Source organism: Rhinolophus sinicus, chromosome 2, assembly GCF_057876585.1.
Source record: "Rhinolophus sinicus isolate RSI-liver-muscle chromosome 2, RSI-T2T, whole genome shotgun sequence".
Classification (NCBI taxonomy): Eukaryota; Metazoa; Chordata; class Mammalia; order Chiroptera; family Rhinolophidae; genus Rhinolophus; species Rhinolophus sinicus.
In genome coordinates this window covers 158,498,623-158,526,557 of record NC_142502.1, presented here as the reverse complement: position 1 = coordinate 158,526,557, position 27,935 = coordinate 158,498,623, and the positions used below count along the sequence as shown (strand labels likewise).

The 27,935-nt window shown below is 35.7% G+C and overlaps 2 protein-coding genes across 4 annotated transcripts in view; one reads left to right on the top strand and one right to left on the bottom strand.

Annotated features, from left to right (window-relative positions):
* RHOQ (ras homolog family member Q) overlaps window positions 1–3,378 on the top strand; it is a 38,518-nt gene extending 35,140 nt beyond the window's left edge. For both annotated transcript variants that reach the window (XM_019748621.3, XM_019748620.3), the window contains one exon: window positions 101–3,378. In XM_019748621.3, coding sequence (XP_019604180.1) covers window positions 101–256 — 156 coding nt within the window. In that variant the 3' untranslated portion in view covers window positions 257–3,378. The remainder of the gene's footprint in view (window positions 1–100) is intronic.
* Window positions 455–27,847, bottom strand: PIGF (phosphatidylinositol glycan anchor biosynthesis class F). Of its 2 annotated transcripts, XR_012496343.2 has the most exons (7): window positions 27,717–27,847; window positions 25,614–25,862; window positions 24,898–24,989; window positions 23,536–23,652; window positions 11,056–11,164; window positions 7,546–7,692; window positions 455–761 (listed from the first exon to the last, which is right to left on the bottom strand). XR_012496343.2 is itself a non-coding variant. In XM_019748619.3 (6 exons), the coding sequence occupies exons 2-6, from the start codon at window positions 25,839–25,841 to the stop codon at window positions 648–650; spliced, it is 660 nt and encodes a 219-aa protein (XP_019604178.3). In that variant the 5' UTR covers window positions 25,842–25,862; window positions 27,717–27,846; the 3' UTR covers window positions 455–647. The 2 variants fall into 2 exon arrangements, 1 of the variants encoding a protein (XP_019604178.3); XM_019748619.3 differs by lacking the exon at window positions 7,546–7,692 and having other exon boundaries at window positions 27,717–27,846.
* Window positions 27,848–27,935: the final 88 nt, after the last annotated feature.

The following is a 27,935-nucleotide window of genomic DNA, read 5'->3' as shown; positions in this document are numbered from 1 at the left end:
ATAGCTGTATTTTATAATTCTCTTATAATGGTATCTTTGTGTCATTCCAATTATGTAAAAAAGATTTTATATATTTGTGATTTTTTTTTTCCCCTCCCAGATAGGAGCGTGCTGCTATGTGGAATGTTCAGCTTTAACCCAGAAGGGACTGAAGACTGTTTTTGATGAGGCTATCATAGCCATTTTGACTCCAAAGAAACACACAGTAAAAAAAAGAATAGGATCAAGATGTATAAACTGTTGTTTGATAACGTGAGAAACATCTTCAGTGGCCAAGGAAACTGCCCATTTCTAAGAAAGCGTATGAAATGCTACAGCTATACCCAGACCTCCTATAAACACTGAAGCAGTTTAAAACTTGAAAGAAAAAAAACAAAGCTTTCCTCAGAATTCTATAAAGTTAAGAATGTTTCTTAAAGGTCCAAGAAGCAGCAAACAGCATCTGAAGCCACAATCCATTATAAATACTTTATTTCAACTAGAAGGTACAATCTCTCAGGGGTTTCATAGTTTAAAAAGCTACAGTCACATCCTGTAACTACATAAAAAACAGTGCTGTAAATGGAACTGCCTGGCTTAGACCATATACATTTCTGCACAGTCTTGATGGAATCTGCACAAAGAAATATCTTCTCCCTTTGTTCCAATTAATTGTTCTTGTATGTAAGTTGCTTTCTATTGTAGTATATCCAGAATGGTGAGATAACAAGGCCAGCCACGTAGCCAAAGGTCGCTCCGAGCGTACAGGAGATGGGCCATACCTGAGGAGAGAATGTATGAGGTCAAAAAAGAACAAATGTTTTATTATTACTTGAGCACAAGTGTAACCTACATATTTCTATATTAAAGCTTAATGTGCTTTCTTAAACAATGCCAAAAGTGTAATAAGGTCGTAACTGCATTTATCATGAACACTAAAAATGTACACGTTTTAGTTCATGTGCATTTAACTGTAACAAGGCTTCTGGCGACTGTAGATTTAGTTTGATGCTCCCCAAACTGCATGACAGACATCCTAAAATTAAAATTTTGGGTCAGAGTTGACCATAATCTTGGACTCAGTTTAGCTCTCTGAACTAGTTGGTAATTTTGTTTTTGAATTTCCACATTGGCTGTATAGCAAATGAAATGAGAAGTATGTATGCTGACCAAACCACGAGAAATTTTAAATTGTGTTAAAGAGAAAAGACCTCCAATTCAAGCATGTTACATGGAATTTATAACAAAGCAACTGCTTCCATTATAAAACTGATGTCACCTTTCAGACACAGATGTTGGCACCATGGCAGAAGTTACAGAACTACAACTTAAGTCAAATGCCTAGAATGTAAGTTAAACAAAATACTTGCTTCCAAATACCCATATTTTCCCTAGCCATATTACATTTCACAATATTACATCAAGCCAGAAGTAAATGTTGATTTATTTCATCCACAAGCAGTGTATATTGGTCCCTAGGTGAAAAGTCCTGCTTTAAAATTTTTTTCATGTTCAACTATGAAACTTATTTGGTATAGTAGAGCCATTTCTAACCTTTCTCTGGGTGAATAGGCCATAGAATTGTGTTAGAGGTGAACCGTCTTAATTACTGGTTGTTACCTAATTAAGCTTCCTTGTTTGGTCTGCTGTGGATCTGCCTTATTCCAAATGCCATGCAACAGACAGTAGTGTTAGACAAGGTTTCGGTGTGAACAAACTAGTGCAGTTCAGAGAAACAACCTAATTCATAGATTTCTCCCCCCAACAGTCTTTCTTACATTTAAACTTGCTGTTGCCTAAATTATGATTTCTTTATGCCTTTTGTGAGCTCCTGTTAATTTCCATGACTTGAGCTTATAGCTGTGTCTGTTGCACAGATTGGGTAATGGAACACTAAACTTTTATACTTGAAAATGACAGCCTTAAATGCTCATCATATCAGTCACAAATCTGGGATGTACAATCTTGTATGTGAGCTTTGTAAAGATTTTAAGAAATGTAAGCATCATCTTCCCTACTGAGGAGTGGAGAGTCTACTGGATACCTAGTCAGGAGCTTTCTCTCGGAATTGGACAGTGGAGTTGTCTTCTATCTCCCAAGAAGTGGTCGTTCACATTAAGTACCACGGCCTTATGTATATTCAAATGGAATCTTATGTAACTTTCTCCTTTAATTTTGGTCTGCTATTTTTAGATAGAATTGAAAGGAATTGTATAAATCAGTTAGTATATTAGCTAAGTTGTCCAACACTTGGTATAAAAGAATTAAGACACTAAAGTATTATACATTTCCAACTTGCCTTTGGGGATTTGATGGGATTTTTCCCCCCTCAAATTCTCATCTCTGAAACTCTTCACACTTGTTTACTAGCCAATGAAATTTAAAATCTAGAATTTGTCCTACCCTAAGAAATGGACTAGGAATCTGGAAACACAGCTCTGGTGTCATCTGGTTTCATGACTGGGCCTCGGTTTCCTCATCTATAAATATGAGAGGTAGAAGAGATGCTCTCCAGTATCTCTCCCATTCATCAACTCATGCTTCTCTTGTTTCTTATTCACAATAATGGTTTGACATTACCTTTTCAGCTTCACATTCTTAAGGTGGTAAAAATCCTGTATATAGATTATTAGAACTCTAAGCAAAGACGATTGTATCATTAACCTGAGGTGCCTTAGGTATTCTATTGACCTTGATGGGGTTTGGAGTTTCCCATTGCTTATTAAGAGCCATTTCATTGCTTTGGTTCTTTAGTATTTTTTTTTTTTTTTTTTTTTTGCAAAACCCTTCCTGCCGCTTTAACTAAAAACCAAAGATTTGTTTTCTATTCATAAGCAGATTGTAGAAAATTGCCTTATTTTCAGAAGTACATCTTCATTAAAGGCTTAGGTTTCAACAGAAATTCAAACTAGTCCTGGAACAGCTAGTTCAAACTAGTGAAATACCTGGGATATTAAATACTTCAAAAAATATCTTACATGAGTTTTGCTAGTGAATGCAAATATACTGCTTCAAATAAGGCCATGTACGAATGAAGTTAAACTTGGTTAATATTTTTTTGTGTATAATCAGTTCTGAAGTTCTTAAAAGTGATTTTACAGGCTCCCTGAAATCTTATTTAATACTTTGCTAACTTACATTACACCTATCTCTAAAGGTACGTTTTAGGTTAGCCCATTTTGAATTACTATATTTCCAATAAGTAGAGCCTGAACTAATGGTTTTTATTGTGCATTATCTTAGTTACTTTAGACATTGCTTCCATTTGATTTTTACTTATTAATTTTAAGTACCAAATTAAATACTGGTTTGTTGGTTGTTGCTTTTTAAGTGATTGTTACTTTAACAGTGTCCCATCTTAACACATGGGGTTACAAATAAAATAATATGCATAGTTTACTATCTATGTAAAGCATTGAACTTCTTACCTTAATAGTTTTTATTTAACACCCTATGTAAATATTTGGGATAATATTCTTTCCTTTGTTTCTCATGCTGTTGAGTCTACTCATCATCGGCCAAGTGTGAGCACCTGCACTTTGTTAAAAAGCTCAGTGTCAGAGTGGTGAGAACAATAACCCCTCGTGCATCCCTGCCAAATGCCAATTTGGGTTACTAAATTCTTTTTTAATCACGTTGTAATTTCAGTATGGCTCTTTGTTTCTAAACACATACGTTCACACACACACATTCCTTAAACAGCTGCTATACTTCACCTCCAGTGGAAAGCCAAAAAATGAAATAAATATTAGAAGTTTTGTCTAATGAAGGGGTAAGGCTTGGAACACTTACTATTATTAAATTTCTCGAGAAATTCATGCCATCAGCAAATTAAAATGTTAGACTGGCTTTGAAGACTGTTTCCTAGTGATGGATCACGTCTTCCAGCTTGACTTTCCTAAGTTGTCTTTAATTGTAACAGCCATTTTTAAAAAAGAATCTCTCTACAAGGGCAACGTTCCTGATTTTTGTGGACTGAGACAGGGTACGGCAAAGGACGAGCTGAAGGGAATTGGGGGAGGTTGCCCACTAAGAAACTTTCCTCAAGCAATTTCTCACTAACCTTATAATTGCTTTAAAACATTTAGAACTACACTATGGCAAGGTGAAAACCACATTGCTCTCTTCTGATCATGCATTACTGTAGAACTCTGCTTACATTTTAGGAAAGGAAAGCACCAGTGTACCTATGTAGTGCTTACTTTTCAAAGCACGTATTAAGTAGTACAGAACAGTGATTAAGAACACTGATTTTTGTATTAGACTGGATTTGAACCTCAGCTCTGCCATTTGTTAACATGTGACGCTGGGCAGGTCACCTAACCTTTCTGTGCCTTGGTTACTCATCTGCAAAATGATCATCATAAGACTTGCCTCCTGGAGTTGCTGTAATGATTAAATGAGATAAATGTAGTACTTACAACCACACTTATAACAGTATCTGGCACATAGTACACGTGAACTGTCCTTGATAATCTTTCAGTTCATATTCCCAATGGGCACATATGAAATAAGTGTATTACAGTGTAGAACACCGTCATTCCCGAAATACACCATCTCTAACGCTGCCCCTATTAAAAAAAAAGTCCTGCCCAAATTTTAAGTACTGTAAATATTTTTTTAAAAAACTACATCTAACAGAATCATGTTTCCTTCTTGTCAAACACAATACATATATACATACATACACACTTCAGGGGTACATAGACCTCTGAAAGCCCATCTATGGACTCCTGGGTTAGAAGCCCACCACTCTTAACAAGTATTTTTATTAACAGTTCTAGTTAGCCAAAGAAATATGATGACCTTTTACATTTTGGTTTCAGAATTTTAAGGATCATTTTCAGTGATGTAGATAGCATTTGTTTGTTATATGATTTGAGTAAAAAGTTTAAATTGTACTTAATTATAATATGCACATTATTATGTAGGTTCCTGTTATATTAAGCACAAATAGATTTTTAACCCTGTAATGTCATTAAAATGACATTCCCGAGTTTTTCATACTCCATATAACAGCTAGTTGGTATTGTCACTGACTATGGTTGTTTATTAGCTGCTGCAGATTTCCTAAAATGGTCATGTATTTGAAATTAGATAGCTATGATTTTTTTCAAATTAAAAATATTCAACAAAAAGTTGAAAAATAATTATAGGAAAACATTAGACTACTTTTAAAAATACTTCACATTTTACTTGGGAGCTTTATTTTGCTTTTCTGGGACGCAGCATGGGACAGTGGAGTGAGAATGATGTGAGTTTGCGGGGCCAAGTCAGCCACTTACTGACCACATTACCGTGGCCAGGTCACTTAACACCTGAGCCTCAGTTTCCCAATGTGCAAACCAGGATACTAGCACCTCTAGTACTTAAAACATGGGGCTACTGTATTAAATGAAGTAACATTTTTACATTGTCATGAAAGCTGTAAAGTACCATGTATGCATCAGTATCATTTTGTATATTACATGTTCTAACTTGAAAAACATTAAACTTATGATCACTAATGTAAATCTTTTTTAGGTAACGACACTGCGAGGTAATAATTAGATCCAGCAGTTTAGAACAAATGGTTCATGAGCAATGTTATATTGTGCTGTAGGAACTACTCCCTTGCCCTTGTAATATAATCATCTTTAATCCATGCTATTCTTTACATGAAATACCTGGGGAATAAGAAGCTTACAACAGAAAACACACTGCATTGTATTAACCATATGCAGCCTCACCTCAGAAATAGGGCAATTCCTGCTCCTAGCTGTCATTTTTCATAAATTTTAAAAAGCATCAGTACAGAACAATGTAGGTTCTAAACCAACCACTGGTAGACATTTGTGTCATTTTTAAGCGTCTCTTATGAATGATTCCATTCATTCACAACTATTATGTCTCTATAAACCAAGCAGTTAAGGTACAAATTATTTAATTTTAGATATGTTTGAATAACAAATTCTTAAAAATGTGTTGCAATATAATTAATTATAAGTGTTGGAGAGGTATATGCCATCACAGATACCAGAACACCTAAAAACACTTAGAACAACTCAACAACCATTAGGATTACTGGCTTTTTCAGATAAAAAAGGAAGATAAAACCCAGGCAGTCGGTTCTAAACTTCTCACGAGCTACTTTTTAATGTATTAGCTTGGTGCAAAAGTAATTGCAGTTTAAGAGATTACAAATTGCAGAAACCGCCATTACTTCTGCACCAACCTAATATTTGTTTATTGTGCTTATCACAAATTTGTATCTGCAGGACAGACAATTCATCTTTCAAAGCTTGCTGACACTTCTACTGATTTTAAATGGCCATTTATATTTCCCTCTGAATTTGGTTGTAAGTGATGTTTTTCCAGGTGTTCTTAAAGCAAATATTGTCTGATGCAGGAATACATGTACAGATGATCTCTTCTGCACACACTTCTCTAGTTGTAAATCTGCACCGATGCATGTATACGCTACTGCTGTCCTACGCCTCAGAGTACAGTCTGGTCGGAACTTCTTGTCAGTGACACTAAATGGACCTTGCCACAATCACATGCAAATAAGGTAACTTGTCCAGCACTGTTCCTTTCACATTGAAAGTCCTGCGAGCAGAGCACGAGCAACATGATTACCCTATAATGAACCTGCCTTTAAATCCAAGACCGCTTTCTGTCAGTTAAGTGTTACAGTTTCTTTCCCATGTTTGGAACATATAAATCATATTCATATAAATTTATTTTGGTCTGTCTAAAACACTGTATAATACCTTTGGCAACAGAAACACTAATTAACCTAGAAACAGGCAACTCTTCAATAATTAAAGCCATAATCTTTGTTTTATCCCCCACTCCACGTAGCATTATTTGTAGTCATTCATTTAGTCATAATCCTTATGTTCTCTAGTTTCAATTTATGGAAGAATTATCTGTGGCATCTGTGACTTTACAAAATGAATATGTTTCCCAAATATTACATTTTTAACCTAATAATACCAGAGAGAACAAAAAGGATTTTTAAATATAACAATGCTTCTTTTATCTGGTATCTGATGGGAATACATACAAGGATTTTAAAACCATTTTAAATTGTTTTAAAGACAATCTCAGCTTTGCTTTTTAAAAAATAAGTAAGGTCAGAAGAGATTTGATTACCTGGTTCAAATCCATTTTGGAGATAGTAGCACTTAAGTCCAAAGTTTAAAGGCATTTGTAGGTTTTCGAGGCACAAAAGCTTTGCATATTAGCTTCAAATGCTCTCCTACAAATGTATTAAATTTTATGGTCTAAAATACATACACCAGCAGAGTGGTCATGGCATTTAAATGAAATTCTTATGTGGGAAGAGAAATACAATGTAACAACTAAAGCTTTTCCGAAAAGATGTACGAGTAAGCTATGGCCGTTTTTTAAAAACAAAAACTGTTTTAGTGTCTCCAGCAATGAAGAGACTTGTGTCCTGGTGGTCTGGTTTGGATCCTAAAGGAAGTCTTCCTCTTATCAGCCAAGTCATGTTAAGCAAGATACGTACTCCTCTCCCCACACTTTAACTTTCCTATGTGTAAAAATGGGAATGAAACCTACCTCGCACTACGGTTGTCAGGATTAAGATATTTGTGTGACAGTGCCAAGTTCCACATACATAGGGTTATCTAAACATTAGGCTTTCTTTCTATTGCCATCTGAAATGTCAGGATTGAAAATTATTTGAAGTCCAAATACCCTAAAAACCTAAATACCAGAGAAACAACAAGATGAATTAACAATCCACTCTACCAACTGAAGGACTGCTGAGAAAAATGAATAACATCTTTCGTCACTTGTCATTATTTACAATTATTTAAAATTCCTCTTAGTAAGTAAAACTTTTTCATTGAGATTACATATTTTCAGTGGGCCTTTCCAGTCCTTTAATGATAAAACAATTTTAAAAATATAAATATGCTTGAAATTGCTCAATACAGAACTCACACCATTATAATCTTACATTTTGCCTTTGGAACTTTATACAAAGTCAGACTTGAGTTCAAAGTAGAGAAAATTGAAATAAAACGTAAAAGTTTTTGTGGCAGTGTGCGTGAGCATTTTTAAAGAAGGTATAATTGCTTAACCAGATACTCTTGTTTTTCTGACTGGAATACAAATAAAACTTGATCACAATCCAGTAAAGTTTGATTTACCACAAACGTATCAAATCTGAATTGGGCTACAAGGGACAGAAAACTAAAATCTCTTCTTAATATGTTATATTTTAGATACAAAATACAGTAGTGTCTTCTCATGAAGACATTCTAGAAAAGTCTCCATTTTGAGATAATGCCATGTTCTTTTATCTGGTTTATTGTTCTTCTGGCAGATTCTGTCAGCATAATGAGCCACACTGAGTACTTACTCCGTGCAGTCAGACTCATGAAGAAAACAAAATAAAAAACCTTGTTTGCTCAAAATAAAAAATGAAAGCCAAAAAAATGAATCCTCACCTTTTCTCTAGCCAATAACTGCTAAAAGGGAGAGGGGTGGGTAGTTATCATATAAATAAAAGATGATTCGTTATACATCAGTTCTACCATTCCACCAACAGTATGTATCATAATTTTAAAACAGTGATGAGTGGGTCATTAACTTGGACTATTCTAAAAACAACACAACGGTAAAGATAATTAAACAACCAGTAATATTCTAGTCGAATTAAACATTCTTAATGAAGATCAACACTTGTTACATATTTAAATTGACAGCTAGAAATCTTTTTAAAAAGTCAATAATTCAGGATCAAATATATGGTGATGGAAGGAGAACTGACTCTGGGTGGTAAACACACAATGGGATTTATAGATGATGTAATACAGAACTGTACACCTGAAATCTATGTAATTTTACTAACAATTGTCACCCCAATAAACTTAAAAAAAAAAGGTCAGTAATTCAAATGGAAACTTTATATTAATTTTAAAAGTCTGATTCCTTCAATTTTGATCCAGCTCACCTCTTATTGTAAACAAGCACTGACATTGAAAAAGGAGAGTAGCTAAAAGCCTGAACAATCCAAAATGAATAATTGGATTATAAATAAGATACATATTTTCTACACAAACCTAAACCCAGATTTTACAAAGAAACATCTACTCCCCATAATTCAATTTCTACTTCTAAATCTTGTAAACAGAAGTTTTAAACAAGTGTAAGATATCAAACTTTTACACTATAAAATAGTCCATCTATATGCAAACTGACATGTTAATTACACATTACCTTACCAACTCATTAAAGTTGATGGTCCATGATGCTTTGTATATCAATACTTTAGATTTAATTGCATGTATCTGAAAGTAATGACTCTACTACAGATTAAAACGCAATTCTCCATGTGTACTTTTAAATGACTCTTATTGTCCCCCAATTTGGAAATCACTGACACTGTTGAATGAAATTAAGTTCCATCGGATAGTAACAGTACAAATGAATCCCCATCTCCCAATGATCACTGAGATGGCCAATGAAATATAAAGGAAACCTTTTTTAGTACTAAAAGCCTTGGGAAGGGTATCAGTGACAGCATATATTCCAAACCCTTAGGGATTTCTATAACGTATAGTAAATGAAGAACCAATACAGGGAATGGCAAACCCACCAGACTTATGGAATGTACAAGAACAACTTGTCTGGGAGAGACACAACATCTACTAAAAAGCACAAAGAAAGGACTTAAAAGCAGGCAGTTAAGTGGAAGACATACAGCCTGGCTCCCTCAAGGGCCTTTGGAAAGTGAAATACGTATCAAAGATTTAACCTAGCCATTCCTTGCCTAGAAATTTATACTAAAGAGGGAACTGGGCAAATATGCAAAGATCTATGTTTAAGTATGATAATCACCCTTAATAATAATAATAATAATAAAATAGTAGGGAAAACTATAAAAAATCTAAATGTCCATTCATAAGAAATTGGTATGTGATTTTACCCAAATAATGGAATATTACATGTATGTAAATTTTCACTGATACAGAATGAGCTCCACCTGAAGCTCCATTGAAAAAAAAAAAGCAGATTAAAAATAACATGTTATGAATAGTTAATAGACATGGAGAGAGCTGCAAAAATTATCACCAAAAAACAAATGGGAGTTGCCTCTAGGTGGTTGGATATTTGAGAATTTCTGCTTTTTTCTTTATAATTATTAATACTGATTAAATTTTCTAAATATAAACTGTAATCAGAAAAAATTATCTTCATGTTGGAAAAAGAAAGTATATTTTTAATATTGCAGTTAAATTGGGGGGAAATTATCTTAAGAAAATAATTGTAAAAAAATCTATGAAGACATACAGATCTAAAGATGTTTATGACAGAACTATTTTTAATAGTAAAATATTGATAATGACCTAAATGATCAATAGTGAATTTGTTAAATAAATTTTGGAATAACTATGTAATGGCATACTAGTAAGCCATTAAAAATTAAGACAAAGATATATGCATTACTAGCTCAGTGACCTTGGAAATACTGCATATCTTCTTGTTACCTGTTTTCCTCAACTGTAAAATGGGGATAAAAAGAACACTTTTGTCAAATTGCTTTACCTAGCATATTAGCTATATCCTACTGGGATAGGAAACAAAAAACCTGATGTTTATAGGCGTACATCGGTCTCACATATCCCTTTTAAAAACTTATTTTGCTATATGCTTTTAAAAAATATTTCAAGATCATTCAATTTGGCCATCAATCAAGTTAACAAAAATATGAATCTAAGACCACAAAGACAATGAATATCAAGTTGAAAATAGGGAATCCCTGCAACTTCTGGCCTATTTTTCAAAAACTCCTATCCATACCCACAAACCAAGCTTGTTTATTCACCTATACATGTAGAAAAAATAGTGCTGGAAGATAGACCCAGACTGCTGTAGACGCCTGTGACACAGACAGGCCCCAAAAAGAAATCACCTAGGTTATAGTGACAGAGGGAACTGGCGTCCCTACTTAATCGAACAACAAAACAACTTATACATATATCAGTTTCAGTTTATAGCTTCATCAGTTTTATTATTGTACAAACATTTATTTTGTTGCTTTAAGTAGCTGAAACCAACCTGCCATGGTCTTTCCCAATCAAGTGGAATAGGAAAGGCTCCAAGCCATGTTCCTATAAAACTAGAAATTGTAGTGATCTGGAGACTATTCTCCCAAATGGATGTAAGTCTGTAAAATACAAACACGTAAATCATTGGTGGTATATATTTTAGCTGCTGGAGAATCAAACAGAAGCACAAAAGGAACATTATACATACTCATATATGTTCTCTTCCTTTAAAATAAGCATCTCAAATTGACAATTATTTACCATGAAATATTAACAATTAAATGGTAATAAGTATTTTTCAGTTGGAAAAGTAATATATGCACATAGTAAAAGTCAAACAATACGACAGAGCATTTGCAGTGAAATCTAAGTCTTCCTCCCACCCTTATCATCACCGCTGGTTTCTTTCCCCAGAAGCAACTGCTATTACCAACGTATTACATATCCTTCTAGAAATGTTTTATGCATGCACAAATACACACACTTTTGTTTAGAATGACATATGTATATTTACATATATGCACACATATATGTATATATCCTTCAAAACAAAACTCAACGCATCATGTTATAAACCCAGTTTTACTGTTATGTTTTCCCTCGTTAATAGTTATAATAGTATTCCACTGTAAGGAGGGAATATCATTTATTCAGCTAGTCCTTCTTATGGCACATCTTATTTAAACAAATCAATTCTATTTATTTGGTGGAGGAGTAGAGAACAAGAACAAAATATTTCAAAAGATTCAGTAATTTTGCCTACCATTCTTATTAAGTGCACATCTTAGAGTGCAAAGGTGGAAAGACATAATTCTGCCATTCTCTTAGTAGGTCTTGGTTTCAGCCTGCTCCTAACAGTGTGACCACTTAGCCATGGGGAACGTTGAGTCTGGTTACAGTAGAGTAAAACCCCACCACAATGCAGTAAGTAGGGTCCAAATAATTGTTTAAGATGCGGGGTTATTATGAATTTTATGAAATGCACTTTCTTCCAGCTAGTGTGGCAAAAGGGGAGAACGTTTGTTTTGTTAGATAATTTCTTTTATTAGAAATAAGCCAATTGTTACACCAAAAGGTACACTGAATTAAAGAAGTCTCAAATGAGAAGTCAGTTCATAAACCAATCCCTCCATCACCTGGTCATCTCATTACTCTGCTTTCCTCACCTATACAAGAGCTTTAGCTTGTTCTATTGAAAATTGGGGCTGAAAGAAGGTTGGTGCCAATCACCACATATGCAAATTTGTTATTTGATGGGCTTTATTGTTCTTTATTTACATAACACCTATAAATGCAAGTCAATTTCTTCAACTGGCATTCAACAGAACAGATATCTGTTACAAGCTTTAAAAAAAATTAGCAAGTTGTACGTAGAGAACTGTACTGTTCAGGCAATTTGAAGGATTTTCTAGAGTAATTTTGACTTGTATGTGGCTCACAAATATTGAGTAGCTTTTCAGTTAACATGAAACTCCTCTATGTTGCAATACATAACATGCTGTGCCTAAAGACACAAAGTCTGGTAGAGGTTGAGAGCAGAGTTTACTTTCTGCTCAGAAGAGTTTACTCTTTCCATTTTATGGAAGAGGAGGAAGTTTCGCTGGATTTGGAAGAATTGGCAGCATTTGGTCTTGAAGAACTGGAGAAAGAGCTGCACTGCAGGTAAAAAAAGGATTAGTAGTAAAATTGGTTGAAACTGAGTGGAAGAATGAGAAATAAGACTAGACAGGTAGTTTACAGTTAGGATTTTTGAGTAAACACTTGCTGAAAAAAAAAAATCCTTCTCCAGGCATATAATTCACTCATTCAAAGTGTACAACCCAATTTTTTTTTTAGTATATTTACCGACTTGTGCAACTATCACCCCAAAATGAAACTCCATCCACTAGGAGTCACTCCTCATTTCCCTTTCCCCGCAGCCCTAGGCAACCACTAATCTACTCTCTGTCTCTATAAATTTGCCTATTCTGGACATCTCATGTAAATGGAATCATGCAACATGTGGTCTTTTATGACTGGTTTCTTTCACTTAGCATAATGTTTTCAAGGTTCATCCATTTTGTAGTATGTAAAAATACTTCTTTCTCTTTTGTTGTAGGGCCACAGCACATTTTCTTTTTTCCATGCATCGGTAGATGGATATTTGTGTTGTTTTGACTTTTTGGTTATTATGCATAATGCTACTATAAACATTCATGTACAAGTTTTATGTGGAAGTATGCACTCATTTTTCTTGGGGATATACTAAGGAATAGATTTTGTGGGTCATGTGGTATCTCCATGTTTAACCTTTTGAGGAACTACCAGACTGTTTTCCAAAGCAGCTGAGCCATTTTATATTCCCACCAGCAGTGTATGTGGGCTCCAATTTTTCCACATCCTCGCTAACATTTGCTATTATTGATTACAGCCATCTTAGTGGATGTGAAGTGTTATCTCACTGTGGTAGACTCAGGGTAAGCATTTTAGAAAAGCCTTAAAAGGCAGAGTAAAGGAGCCACTGAAGTTTTTACATCAAGACAGCAGTATGACCAGACCTGCGTTTCAATAGGATTTATGTACATGCCTTGTCGAACCTCTAAGCTTCAAGCTACTTGCGCTAAGGGGCAAGACCGATGGCTTCACAGTTTTGTTACAGCACATTTGTGGCCATCCTATAATTGTTAAGATTAAAAAGTGCAAACATCTAAGAGGCTGTCCTCTATTTTTTTGATGTATCCAAGAGTGTTTATGATCTTACATATAATAAATGTAAAAAGAAAATGGAACCAAAGCCTAGTTTAAAAAATACTCTGTAGCCTTTTTAAAATTAAAATTTTATATTTATCAAAGTAATATATATCAATACTTTTAAAGTCAAAGATTACAATTAGGCTAATCATAATATAAATCCCTTCCTGCGACAGACGCTTTCAATTCTTCACGGGTTCTTCTGTGTACCTCAAATTCCAAAGAATATACATTATGTATGGATTTTTCAAGATTTAGTTACTTTCTGCTTTCTATGATGGAAGATTTAGCACTCTACCCACAAGCCTCCTATTCCCACATACACATTTCTGACTCATCGCCCCCTCTTTGATAACATCTCCTCTCGGCTGAATCCCGAACACAGTATCTACAGTATTACGATTATGAAAATATTCATCACAGCTGAATCACGCAGTAAGCCACAATTATATTTCCTTTCTTATAGTACATATAATTTTTAATTTTCCTTGGATGTTAAGAACTGCCTCCCTTTTCGCCTCCATTTGCTTACGTACTTGTCATGAAATCATCCTTAAATATTCCACAGAAACTAAGCGTCACCTCTAAATGCTCGCTTGAGCTTTCTCTTTTGTGGAGACACTTCACCTGCTTCAAAGCGAACTGGTTGCTCCCTAAGCCTGAGGCACAGCTGCTGCCCGAGCTCCCTACACCATCATCTTGTGAATTCCCTTTGCCTCTCAGTGCTTTTGGGTCTCCCGTTTCCTAGATTCCGAGACTGCTTCCATTTGCCTTTTTTTTTCCCCCCTTAAAGCACCTCCTTCATTAGATTCCTGAAAAGAGTACGCGGAAAACAGATTTGAGAGATGTTTTAAGTCTGAAAATGACTTGGCTGTAATTGTTGGAAATCATTTTGCCTCAGAATTCTGAAGGTATAACGCCATTGTTTTGATTCCCACCTGAGAAGTTCAGAGCCATGCAGATCCTAGTCCTCTGTAGGTAAGATGTTTCCCCTGTCCCATTCCCTCCCTGGGACCCTTTATTCCTGGTTATTTAAAATTTCACAATAATGTGTCTTTGAGTGGGTTTATCCATTATGCTGGACATACATGGGCCTCCTTAATCTAGAATCTCAGGTCTTTCGGTTCTTGAAATTTTCCTTTATTTAAAGGCTTGCTTTTCTTCTGTCCAGATCCCTTAAGAATTTTGTTTTTCTTACCCTTTTGCTAGGAATACTACCATTTGGAATTAATTCTCTTATTTTCTTACCTTCTAACTCATTTCCTGTATCTTTGACTTTTTGTTTGACTAAAGGATCTTTTTAACTTTGTCTCTACTTCTACTAAATTTTTTTTCTATCGTATTTTTAATTCTCAAGAGCTTTCTTGTTCTCTCAGTACTCCTTTTGATTGCCTCCTGGTCATTTTTTATGGATGTAAAACATATGCTTTTTTAGTTACCTTTATTCTGCCTTTGTTTCCACTGAGTTTGTTTTTTGTTTTCAGACAACTGTTACTCAGATGTCTAGTGACTCTTCATTTCTCATTCTGCTTAAAACACTATATATGAAACGTCCTGTAGACACAGCAAGTATTTTAGTGGTTGCCTGGACTGGGTGGGAGAGAAAAGTAGGAATGGAGGATGACTGCTAGTAAGCATTGTTTTTTTGGGGGGTGATGAAATGATCTAAAATTAAATTGTGGTGATGGTTGCAAAACGGTGTCTATACTGAAAACCACTTTATGGTATGATGTTGTATCTCAATAAAGTTATTTTTAAATACCAAAAAGTGAAACACTAAACAGCTGACTGGATGTTCACTGTGCATGAATAGCACGACTCAACTGCTGGGCTTCACTGTTCTAGGGACTGGGTAGGACCCCTGCCTTTTAGAGAACCCCCAAAGGTCAGTAGCTGTTTTTCTTTTGTACCATTTTTCCCAGAAAGAAATATTTCAACATTCTACCCAGGTGATATAGCCTGGCTGTCAGTATTCTAAGCCAAGCAGATAAAAAGAACTAGGCGTAAGGTGAGGACTCATTGTTCAGTATGTAGAATTTTATTTAATCCTTATTCTCTGAAGAAGTTGCACCGAATAGGCTCAGGATCTGGCGATAGCGAGTAGTTTGGGGTACAATTATATTTTCTCCATCTTCCCTTCCCCTACTGTATAACTTCTATTGCTTATGTTATTTTTATAGTATTTACATTGTTCTGTAACCCTAATTCAATTATTTCATTGATACAGTGAGTCCCCTTAATATGCAAACTAATTATTTCATTTGGGGAAATTTGTCTCCTATCTTATCTTTGAATTAATGTTTTATTTTGTATTTCAGGGGCACTAACTCATCTTAAGTTGATCTCATTTGTTTGTTCTCTATTTGTCATTTCTTCTCGAATTGCTTTATTCTTCCCAACCCCCTCCCTATCCCTGATTCATTGAGAGCTGTTCCTCAGCTCAAATCTTTCCTCCATGCTAGAATTTGATTTTCTCATTTGTTTCTAATTTATGATCTTGAATGGTGTGGTTTGGATTCTCAATTTATTTCATTAATTTGGAATTTCCTTCTCCATCTCATTTTGTTTCATTATCTCATCTCAGAGCTCTTCTTATATTGAATTATATCCTCAATAACATTACTCTATGGTAAACTGTGTTTTCTGGGTTTTATTCCTTGGGCAGTATTTTTCTTCCAGGCTGGATTCTTTGTCTTCCACATGCCTTTTTCTTCTTCTACAGTGCGTTTTTAGGGCTTTCATGCCATTTCTTTTCATCTTAGCCACACTTCACATGGGCAGGCTGCCCAGACTACCTATTTGCCCAGATACAATCAGTGGTCATCCCATCTTAACCGGCACCAATTTTTCCTGTGCTGAAGCTGCTTTTGAGGACTAGCTGTTATTTTCTATCCAGTTTTCTGTAATATGAGGCAGGAGAGAATGGGTTCAAGGAGACAGAGAAAGGAAAATGCTATTTCTGAGGTTTAACCAGTAATATTCAGTTGAAATTTAATAAGTGGTAGCTCCACAAATCAAACTTTAAAAAAATTTTGCCCCCGGATTATGCATCCCATTAGAAATCAGATGAAGCTACTGTAGCACAATCTGCCCCTTTGGCAGAGCCCAGTAGACAGAAGCCCTGGTAGATTGATAAAATGTATATAGCTTTGATGGGGACTCAGCGAAACCAGCACCTTTATACATATGTATACAGGTATGTAAGTATATACATATCCTTCAAATTAGAACTTTAGTTTGGCACTGCCTAGCAACTTCTTTTACTCTAGAAATTCTACTCCAGGAATCTAGTCTACAGAAATCCTTGCATAATTATACACAGTGAAATGGTTCAAAGATGTTCATAGCAACATTATTTATAATCATGAAAATTTGATAACATTCAACAGGAAGTTAGTTAAATAACTCATGGTACATGGAATACTTGTAATGATGATTAATTACCCTACATTCATCTCACACCTGATGATTAGACTAAACCATGGTGATCCCATTCTCTTTCCCAGTGACTAGCTAAGGAAAACTCAAGGAAGAGAAGCTGCTGCCATCTCACTACCAATCCAAGGATGAGAACCAGGAGGATCAGTGAGAAGCACAGCCACACCTTGACCATCTGTATCTAGAACCACACAACCTGTTATGTGAGATAATCAGTTTCCCTATTGTTCAAACCAGAATAAGCTGAAGTTTTCTATTACTTATAGATGAAGGAAGACATACTAAGGACACTTTGAAGAAATATATACACACAATTAAAAACGTTCCTAAAAAGTGGGAAAAAAGCAAGTTTATAAAGCATTGTCTAGTATAACCATTTTTATTTTTAAATTACATACATGTTAGACAAAGTTAGAATATATAAAATCTATTAGTAATGGCTGCTTCTTTGATAGGATTAGTGGGATGCTTAACTTTCTGTATTTTTCTATTATTTGAATGTTTACAATATATATTCTTTGGTAATAAACAAGATAAAAACAAACAAAAAGGAAGTTCCTTTCTACAAACTAATTTATAGCAGTACTGACATTGGTTCATTCTCATTTTATGTTTCCCTAATAAAGTCATCTGAATTCTATGGTTTTTGGCTATTTTTTTCATATTGTATACACATAATCAATAGGGCTGAGAATAGAATAAATGGCTCACCATGAATAAACTTAAAAAGTAACTAAAGCAGTATTGCAGATCAGTCTTTATGACGATGAGTTCCGAGTACCTGTCCACATTATTTGACTCCACTGAAATTCACTACATCAAACATTAATTGAAATAAGTAGAACATTTTGATGGCTAGTATGTGCCAGACTTTATCAGATACCTGAGGTAGTTAAAAGTAACTACTATGCCTTAGACAGCCTGTCATCACAACCGCTTTTTAGATGGAGATGATGTTTTTAACAGTTCATCTCTTCATATGAAAAAGAAACACCACACAACTCCTCCTAGTGGCTGAAGATGTTTCACATAATTCTATATAAACTTTCCCCTTAGCCACTGAATGATTATTAAAATCACTGCCTCTTAAAAAAAAAAAAATAGAAATATGAAGATCATGAGGAAATTTAGTTAAAATATACCTCTTTGCCACTAAATTTTTGTGCCCACATCTAGGCTAAATTACCTATTTTTTATATGTATACATTTTTGGTTATTCATATCGTTTTACTTGGTGTTCACAGTGGTTTTTTCAATACAAAATCCATTTCAATACAAAGATGACAAAAAGAGGCCTGTTGTCTTTGTCTACACAAATAGATCTACTACCTTCACCTTGGCAAGACAACCAGATTTAGGAATCTATTCAGAAATTATTTTTTCATTTCACCAGAAGTGATCCGATTCTGACTTAAATATTCAAATAATGGCACAAAAGAAGTAATAAGTGAAAAAGCAAACTTCAATGAGAAGCATAGGTTTAAGGTAGATTATTACTTTCCGTCATAAGAAAGTCTGCAAATGAAAAATAACCCACAACAATTATAATACTAAGGCCACAAATTAAATTAAACTAGTACAGATTGAATATATTCATTTTGATTTTGAGTAGGTATGCATTAGTATGCTTTGAATTTCAAAAGATACCAAAGGGTAGTCCAGTCAGTGGAAAGCTTCCTTACCTGTCTTCTAGCTTCTCAGATCCCTCCCCAGAGAGAACCAGTATTTTATCAGTTTCTTATGTATCCTACCAAAGATATACAGGTATATCTATTGTCTCCTGCCAACTTTTTAAATAAATGGTAGCATCCTACACACATTTCTTCACCTTGCTTTTTTCCACCTAACAGCACATCAGTAAATAGTGGGTTAGGCGTTTGTTTTCACAGCTGCATAGTGTAGATTCAATTAAGTTTAATCCATCCCTTATTAAAGGACATTTAAGCTATTTTCAAAGCTGCAATGAGTAATCTTATATATACATTTTGTAAGTGTGCAAATATTTCTATGATAAAATCCCACAAGTGGAACTGCTGGGTCAAAGATGGGTATTTGTAATTTTTATAGGTATTACCAAACTGCCCTCATAGAGTTAGAGCCAATTTATGTTCCCACTGGCATTTACTTCCGCCAAATCTTTAACATTATGTATTACCAAACTTACGGATCTTTGTGAATCTGCTAGCTAGAAAATGGTATTCCTCTTCCTATACTTTTTAGTTTTACTTTTGTTATAGATCCTTCTGAGAAGTGCTGGTAGGTATGAAACAAGATGACAACAGATATATTTTGCAAATCTCCCAAGATGCAAAAGGCAAATTTTATAATGAATAAAAAATAAGAAGTTTTTAACCCAGCAGAAAATAATAGGCATTACTGTAAGATATGGTTTAGGCAAGAGTAGAAATAGGATTAAAACAAGTTCAGAAAATGTATACATATTAAATTCATGACAAGTTACTAAGAGAAACTAGAAATAGCTAAGTTTTAAATCCCTTGAGCTTTAAAGTTTGGTTGTTGTTTTTTTAATTTTAGAATGTTAGGAATTTATATATACAATCAGTTCTGCTATAATGCTTGTTTTGAACATTCAAAGTTGTTTCAATTTGACTGATATATCAAGGAATAATATGAGCAATTTAGTCTAAAACACTAATTTGAATACAAAAAACTGCACCCAATTCATCAAACAGAATAGGTAAAGCATTCACACCCCTCAAACATCTACCATCTAATCAAGATAGTGTGGCACTGGCATAAGAATAGACTTATAGGCCAATGCAGAAAGAAGTGAAAGTCCAAAAAATAAAATTTGTTTATGATCAATTGATTTTCAGCAAGGGTGCCAAGATCACTCAAAGGGGGAAAATAGCCTTTTTAACAAATGGTGCGGGAACAACTGAATAGCCACACACAAAAGACTGAAGTTGGACCCTTAACTCACACCATGTACAAAAACTAACAAATGGATCAAAGGCCCAAATGTTAAGTTTAAAATTATAAAACTCTTAAAAGAAAACATAAGAGTAACTCAAAGATATATTAGATTTTATCAAAATTAAAACCTTTTGTATTTCAAAGGACACTATTAAGACAGTGAAAAGACAACACACAGAAAGGGAGAATATATCTACAACTCATTTATCTGATAAGGGACTAGCATCTAGAATACATAAGGAACTCTTACAAGTTAGTAACAAAAGGACAAATCACCCAATTAAAAAGAGCAAAGGATCTCAAGAGATTTTTCTTCAAGGAAAATATACGAGGTCTGACACTTAAGTTCGTGAACTTGTTGCAATGATGTTGCTAACCTTTTTTTATATCAGAGCGATTATTCATTATGAATTTGTATCAACTAGACAGTTAACCAAGTTTACTATTTGGAAGTGCTGAAAACGCTGCATGAACAAGTTAGACGACCTGTACTTTTCACCAACAATTCATGGCTCTTGCATCACGACAATGCACCAGCTCACACGGCACTGTCTGTGAGGGAGTTTTTAGCCAGTAATCAAATAACTGTATTGAAACACCCTCCCTACTCACCTGCTCTAGCCCCCAGTGACTTCTTTCTTTACCCGAAGACAAAGGAAATATTGAAAGGAAGACACTGTGATGACATTCAGGACATCAAGGGTCATAAGACAACAGCTCTGATGGCCATTCCAGAAAAAGAGTTCCAAAATTGCTTTGAAGAATGGAGTAGTCGCTGGCATCGGTGCATCGCTTCTCATGGGGAGTACTTTGAAAGTGACCATAGTGATATTCAGCAATGAGGTATGGAGCACTTTTTCTAGGACAAGTTCGTGAACTTAATTTTCAGACCTCATACAATGGCCAACAGGCACATGAAAGATGCCATCATCAGTCAGTAGGGAAATGCAAATTAAAAACCACAGTGAGATAACACTTCACACCCACAAGAACGGTGATAAGCAAAGAGTCAGATAAACAACTGTTGGTGAGGAGGTAGGGGAATTGGAGCCCTCATACACTGTTGTGGGAATGTAAATGTACACTTTGGAAAACAGTCTAGCAGTTCCGCAAATGATTAAACACGGAGTTACCACTGACTCAGCAATCTACTCCTATGCATATACTCAAGAGAAATAAAAACATATATGTCATACAAAAACCTGCACAGTAATATTTAAAGCAGCTTCGTCATAACAGCAAAAAGTAGAAACAACCCAGATGTCTATCAACTGATAAAAGGATAAACAAATGTAGTATATATCCACACAATGGGATGTTATTCAGCCATAAAAAAGAGTGAAGTACTGACTCATGCTACAACATGGACGAACCTTGAAAACACTATGCTACGTGAAAGAAGCCCAATGCAGAAGATAACATGTTATATTATTCCATTTAATGACAAGTCCAGAATAGGTAAACCTATAGAGACAGTAAATAGCTTAGTGGTTGCTTAGTGCTAGGAAGAGCAGAAAAGGAAGTGACAGCTAAAGGGTATGCAGTTTCCTTTCGAAGTGATGAATATGTTCTCAAATTTACTGTGGTGATTATCGTGCATCTCTATGAATACACTAAAGACCATTGAAGTGTACACTTTAACTGAAGCATATGGTATTTGAATTATATTGTAATGCTATTTAAAAAAATCTCTCCTCCTGGCTACCTCAATTCCCCTCATGTGTATGAGCCACATCCGTTCTTAACTTTCTGTCAGATTTCCAACAACCTTCCTTTACTACTTCATAACTTGCAAGAGGCAACCCTTCCCATACCTACTCCCAAAAGCGAATTTAAGGAACAGTACCATATTTATTTATAATATTCATGTATTCCTTAACTATTTAATGTGTAAAACTGTCCTACCATTTTTATTAATTTCCTATCTTTTCAAATGTGTTATTGATGAAGTTTCTGAGTGTTATACCCCAATCCCATCTTTCCTATAAGCTCTGTTTTTTACTGCCCAATTTTGCACAGTGCAGGGATTTTAGGAATGCATGTGCCATGTTACAGCAGGATTAACTGTGGAATCAGATGACAATGTCTCCCCCAAATACACCATTGTAAAAAACAGAATTCAAAGCTGGATGATCACCAACCCAAACCAACAAGGTTTCAACCAGTTTTTACTGTTTAAAAATTTGAAACTAAAATGCTAAAAGAAAGTAATGCCATTTGGGATACTATGGTAACAGTGTGGGAAAAGTTTTCAACGATTACACTTTGTTTTCCAGAAACTTTGTGAACACTACAGGATGATTCTGATGGGGAACAAACAGTGCTCATTTTAAAAGGAAAAAGTTGGTAATCTTATGGAGCCTATGAACCAGCATGCAACCTTTGCTCTACTTGGGCTGTTCCCTTCCAAATCACACAAAAATACCACGTTCATTTCAGTTTCCATGGTTTCATTCATTCTCCTAGCACGAAGTGTCTTTCCCTTTCCCCTCGTCTCACCAAATCTCATGTTCCTGATCCAAGACCCTCAGAGATCACGCCCCCTCCAGCTCATTCTTCGGTGGTCGCCTACCGCTTTGAATCCTGATTTTCTGATTTACACAATTTTAGCCTCACAGTTTACTCACTTCATTCTTGTCCCTTGAACATACAAGTTCCTCAGGGAGAGAATCATGGCTAAGACTTGAGAATCCACACAGAGCTGTACAACATGGAACACAGAGGAAGAGCTCAAGAGCTTTTACTGCTAGTTGATAAACAGGACAAAATCGTGGACACCAAATAACCTTCCAGTTTTGTTAGTTACAACTTAACCATTTCTGATAGAAATCATTTCAATGCCTTTCAAGAAGCTTACATTTTCATTTAGCTATACTGAAAATACACATGGCTGCCAAGGAAATAAAATCCTGTAAAACTTGTACCCGGATGTCATATCACAAAAGAGGCTAAACGAGAAATTAACAGTTCTTACATTTTTAGATTGTGGACCCCAATTCTACATTATAAGATGGATGGAAGCAATTTTATCTGTAGCAATTTTATCACAGTGACAAATTATCCCTGAGAAGGGGTTTTTCAAACCTTTGGTAGCAGAAACCTTTTTTCAAACAAAAGGCTAAGTGGAATTCTACCACAGAAAAAATGCAGAGCTGATCTTGCTAAAGTAGAGGGAGGAACCTGTAGTTGTGTCTGTATCCCCCACAAGTTCACACCACCCCTTCCCTGTCCCCGGTCCCCAAATGCAATGGGCCGTTAGGCATCTCCAAGAACTATACAATGCTGAGAAACACTCATGGAACAATCAGCAAGTTGCCATTAATAGAAAAGTACATTACGTTTTTAAGATTTTCAAACATCACTAAAATATAAAATTAAAACTTACCCATTTCTGCTGAAAACTCTTAGCCATGCTTTGATGTTTGGTCCTAACAAACACAAACAAGGTACAGTAGTAAAAGTAGACAAAATAACTGCAAATAAAAATGTTTCCAACACCAACCTAGAAAAAAAAATTTTCGTCAATTTTTTAAAAAATGTTAAAGGAGCACATATACACACATACCTAACCTTTGTTATTTAAGTAGATTTAATATGAAAATATTTTACTTATACTTTACCTTGAAAGGTAACATAAGTCCTACCAAATGATTACTATAAAAAATGCAAGCAAAAAAAAAAAAAAAATCTATCAAACATCTGACTTTAATGAGCTCACAAGTGTTAAATACCCTATGATCCATACTGTCCATTGCAAGAAACCCCATTCTAGATCATTAACTTTCTTCCTCAGTAGTCGCTGGAACTTTCTCTGCAACCAGTAGTTCAACTTTAGCTTATCTTGGAGCCACTTAGAAAGCTGGATAAAGATGGGGGGGCCCACCTCTAGAGTTTCTACCGAGACTTGAGAATTTGCATTTCGATAAAATGCTGCTGCTGCTGGTTTTAGAACCACAGTTTGAGAACCACTGGTCTAGACATTCATTCTCCTCTAATAAGGACTAGATACAAACATCCATTTACCATTACAAAGGTCTTGTCCTCCCTTCTCTAGAAAAGAATTACCTGTTAATTTACTGTGTGTGTGTGTGTGTGTGTGTGTGTATAAATATAGCTGTATAGCTATATTTGTGTGTATAAATATAAAAAACATCACTCATTTCACCATGATCATTAATTACTGCTAAACTAAAGTTTCCCAAACTATAATAAACATTATATAAGAAATACTCATGAATTTAATTTTCACTAATTTAAAATTGGTCAGATTTGAAAAAGTATTGAGCTAAATTTTACCATTAAACTATAAACATTAGCATACCAAGCATTTAAATACAGGACTCTATTGACTTTTCTTAAGAAAACAAATTATTCTCAAGCACTTCAGAATCACACTTACTAAGAACTTACATGCTTACTATAACTAACTTGTCCGTATTACTATAACAAGTTCTCTTAGAGGTTCCTAAGGGCCACACATTTATTGGTATAGTATAGTTTCTCATGACCTCCTCCCACATGCAATAGGTAATAGAAGGCTAGGTAATAGGAGCGTTTGATGAATTAAGTTATTCTACTGTTTTTAAAAAAAATAACACTGCTAAGGAAGGGCAATGAGGTCAGTATCCTTCCATGACCCAGTAATCAAACACACCAGTTTTCTCTAATCACCAAAAGAATTAGCCCTTTATTTAGTCAACGAATGTTTTAAAATATAATTGCCTTAAGGTAGAAATTTCAGACTTACTCTATTAGTGGTGCTCCATACAGAACAAAAATTACATGAAAGAAGAAACAAGACATAAGAAAGTAGACACAGCATTTCAAAAATCTGGTTACCTAAAAAAGAAATGAATAATTTAAAAACTCAAGAGAATGCCTAAAGGGCAGCCAATGCTTCCATTTTATATATAAATAGAGCGTATTCCCATGTGTGAAACAGTTGAATGTTCCTTGGATGTGGGTATCCTGAAGTCAGATCACATATCCTGTGCATAGTCACGTGCACAGCCCTCAGTACAGCCTGTAAACATGTCTGTAAGGCAAGAATCCCCTCATATTCCACCCACCCAACTAACATTAGAGTCAAAAAGCCTGCCTATTTGTATGGTATGTACTGAGCTATGCTGTGAATCAGTACTTATGAAATAATTGCCAATAACAGACTGCTAGAACATAAGAACACAAACACAGTCCTTATTATGTGATGATACATGGAACATTTGTTATATTAGCCTGAAGACATCCAAGTTCCACAATTAGTGCAAGGCAAGGATTTATCAAACATAAATCCTTCCATGTGGGTAGCCTTCCAGCAAGTAACAGGTTACTAATTTGAAATAAAAATTAGGTCCTCTTTACTCACTGTAAATAACCTAATAAGTACTTGACTAATGCTTTGTTTTTCCATTATGAGAAACACAACCTCTATGTAAAAATCAGTTATCAAGAAATAAGCCTTACCTTATATGATAATGAACTTCTTTTAGAGGATGCATTTGGTTTCACTACTAAATACAATACTAGATTGACGGCAGTTACAAAAACAGAACAGATGCACAACCACGTCAAGTGTGTTTCCAATATTGAGAAGTTCTCCAAGAAGAATGATGGAATGAAGATGCTTAGGATAACTGAGAATATGCATGAAAGATGGATATACAGTAGTCTCTTGATATCAGTATCTTTCATGGTGTTTTCTTCAGTGGCTACCTAATGAAAAGCAAATTAAGAAGAGCATATGCAATAATACTTTTTCCACTGTCCTAAATGCTCCAACACCTGAAAATAAGTCACGAACCAAAGACAAGTTTCTATGGGCAATAATATATTAGTTTCAGAATATAGGAAGATACATACGTATAAATGCACATGTAGACTAATATGGTCAACAGCTCTCAGAACCTAAAAAGAACAAATTTTCTAATTTCTTAAATATGTGTGACTGTTTTCTGCAAAGGGTCATGTGCTAGGACCAAGTAAGCAATTTCTTTTCTCTCTCTTTTTTTTGTGCCAAAATCAGAGGTGAAAACAAACTGTGATCTGCCCCTGTAGGAAATATAGCCTAGGCTTTCTAGAACCTCCCTGAATATACTTTGGCTAAACTGTTGGCATATTTTGCCATTGTGGACCCTTGCCTAACATCACAGTAGTTCACATCTTCTAGCAAACACCAAGTGACACCAATACACACTCGAATATTCAAACCGTGGCCAGTGTGTAATCAAGAGAGTTTAAAGAACACTGTGCTAAACTAAGAGATCCCAGTGTTCCAGAAATACCAAAATGACAATGTCTGTTACAGGTGCAGCTTCCAATCAAAAGTACAGCATAAAGGGAGGGAGCAGAAAAATTTACTTTCTCTCTCTCTCTCTCTCTCTCTCTTTTCCTCTATATATATGTGTGTATATATATATAAATAAAACATTTTATACATATATACTTATTTGTAATGACTTAACAGAGTTTATACATAGCACTGACTAATGTTAAGGACCTTATTAATTTAGTTACACTGTGGTGAATATTCCAGAATATATATATATATAATATATAGTATTATATATGAATATATTATAATATATATATTATATATGTATATATTATACACACACAGAGGAGACACCCACTAACGCAAAAGGGAAAAGTCCAGGCCCTATCCAAACAGCTCTCATTTAATTCACATTATAATTTTCAAAGGCAAATATTTTACTGATAAGGAAACAGGCTAAGACAGATTAAGGGACACGTCCAAGGTCCCAAGTGTTAAAGCCATTTCAAAGCCTAGCCTCTTTGTTATAAATGTATATACTAGGGCTCAAGAAGAGAATGAATGGCAAGGAGGGAGAAAGGAAAAGTTTCTCACAGGTCCTATCCTGGCAGGGAGGGGGATCCACAATACATGTCTCGACGCTCCTTCGGGCATTTCTTTATGGCCCACTCTCAGAATCCCAACTGATGTGAGCAGATTTGGATGTAATACAGTGAGCAGTACCCCAACTCAAATGTTTGCTGAATGAATGAACGAATGAACGAGGCAACGAAGAAACAAAGGAGAATGGGTCAAGGGTTTGCCCCTCTTGAGAAACCAGTCCTGTGTTAGGCCCGGGCGAGTGTACGAGGACACCCGTCAGGCTTCCCCTCCGGGGGCCACGGCCCTGGCGTCCCAGGTCTGACCGGGCCAGTGCCCGCAGATACTGTGGCGGGAAAGAAGGCCCTTCTGAACGGCTCCCGATTTCGCCGGGATCGCCGGACCTTTAGCATCCCCATCCCAAACTATGTCGCTCGGGACTCTGCCCAAGGCTCAGCCGGCTTAGCAGCGCGGGACGAGCTGAGAGGCATAATCAAAAAGCACAGGCGTGGAGACCAGGAGAAACGGAGGGGCAGACACAGTCAGAGCACCCGTCCATCACGGCAGCCCGTGGGTCACGCAGGAAGGGTGGCGCACGAGCAGGTGGCGGGCGCGGCAGGGCCGGGGGCACAGAAGCAAGCAGCCATTTGGGCAGTTAGCGGGAGTTGCCTGCACACCCAGGAGGCCCGCGTGATGGAGCGTTCGGCTTTGCTTACCTAATTCTCCAGCCCGCACAAAGGAAAAGGTAGCCACTACCTCCCACCATCAGGTGCGCCTAGCCGTCAGGACCCTCGCTCAGGCGCAGGCGCAGGCGCAGTCCTGTGGGGCGGAGACGCAAAGTAGCAAAGCCAATCGGAAAAGTGGAGGGGCGGGCAAAGGAAGCAGCCCCGCCTTCCCGCTGCTGTTTATTCCTCCCTCGCCTTTCCAGGTGTATG

Excerpts from the sequence above, each read along its gene's own strand:
- PIGF (XM_019748619.3), bottom strand. The coding sequence starts at position 25,841 with ATGAAAGATACTGATATCAAGAGACTACTGTATATCCATCTTTCATGC. Across the intron at positions 23,653-24,897 it reads TATGGAGCACCACTAATAGA|GTTGGTGTTGGAAACATTTT; the intron begins GTAAGTCTGAAA and ends TTTTTTTTCTAG. Across the intron at positions 762-11,055 it reads ATTGGGAAAGACCATGGCAG|GTATGGCCCATCTCCTGTAC; the intron begins GTTGGTTTCAGC and ends TTCTCTCCTCAG.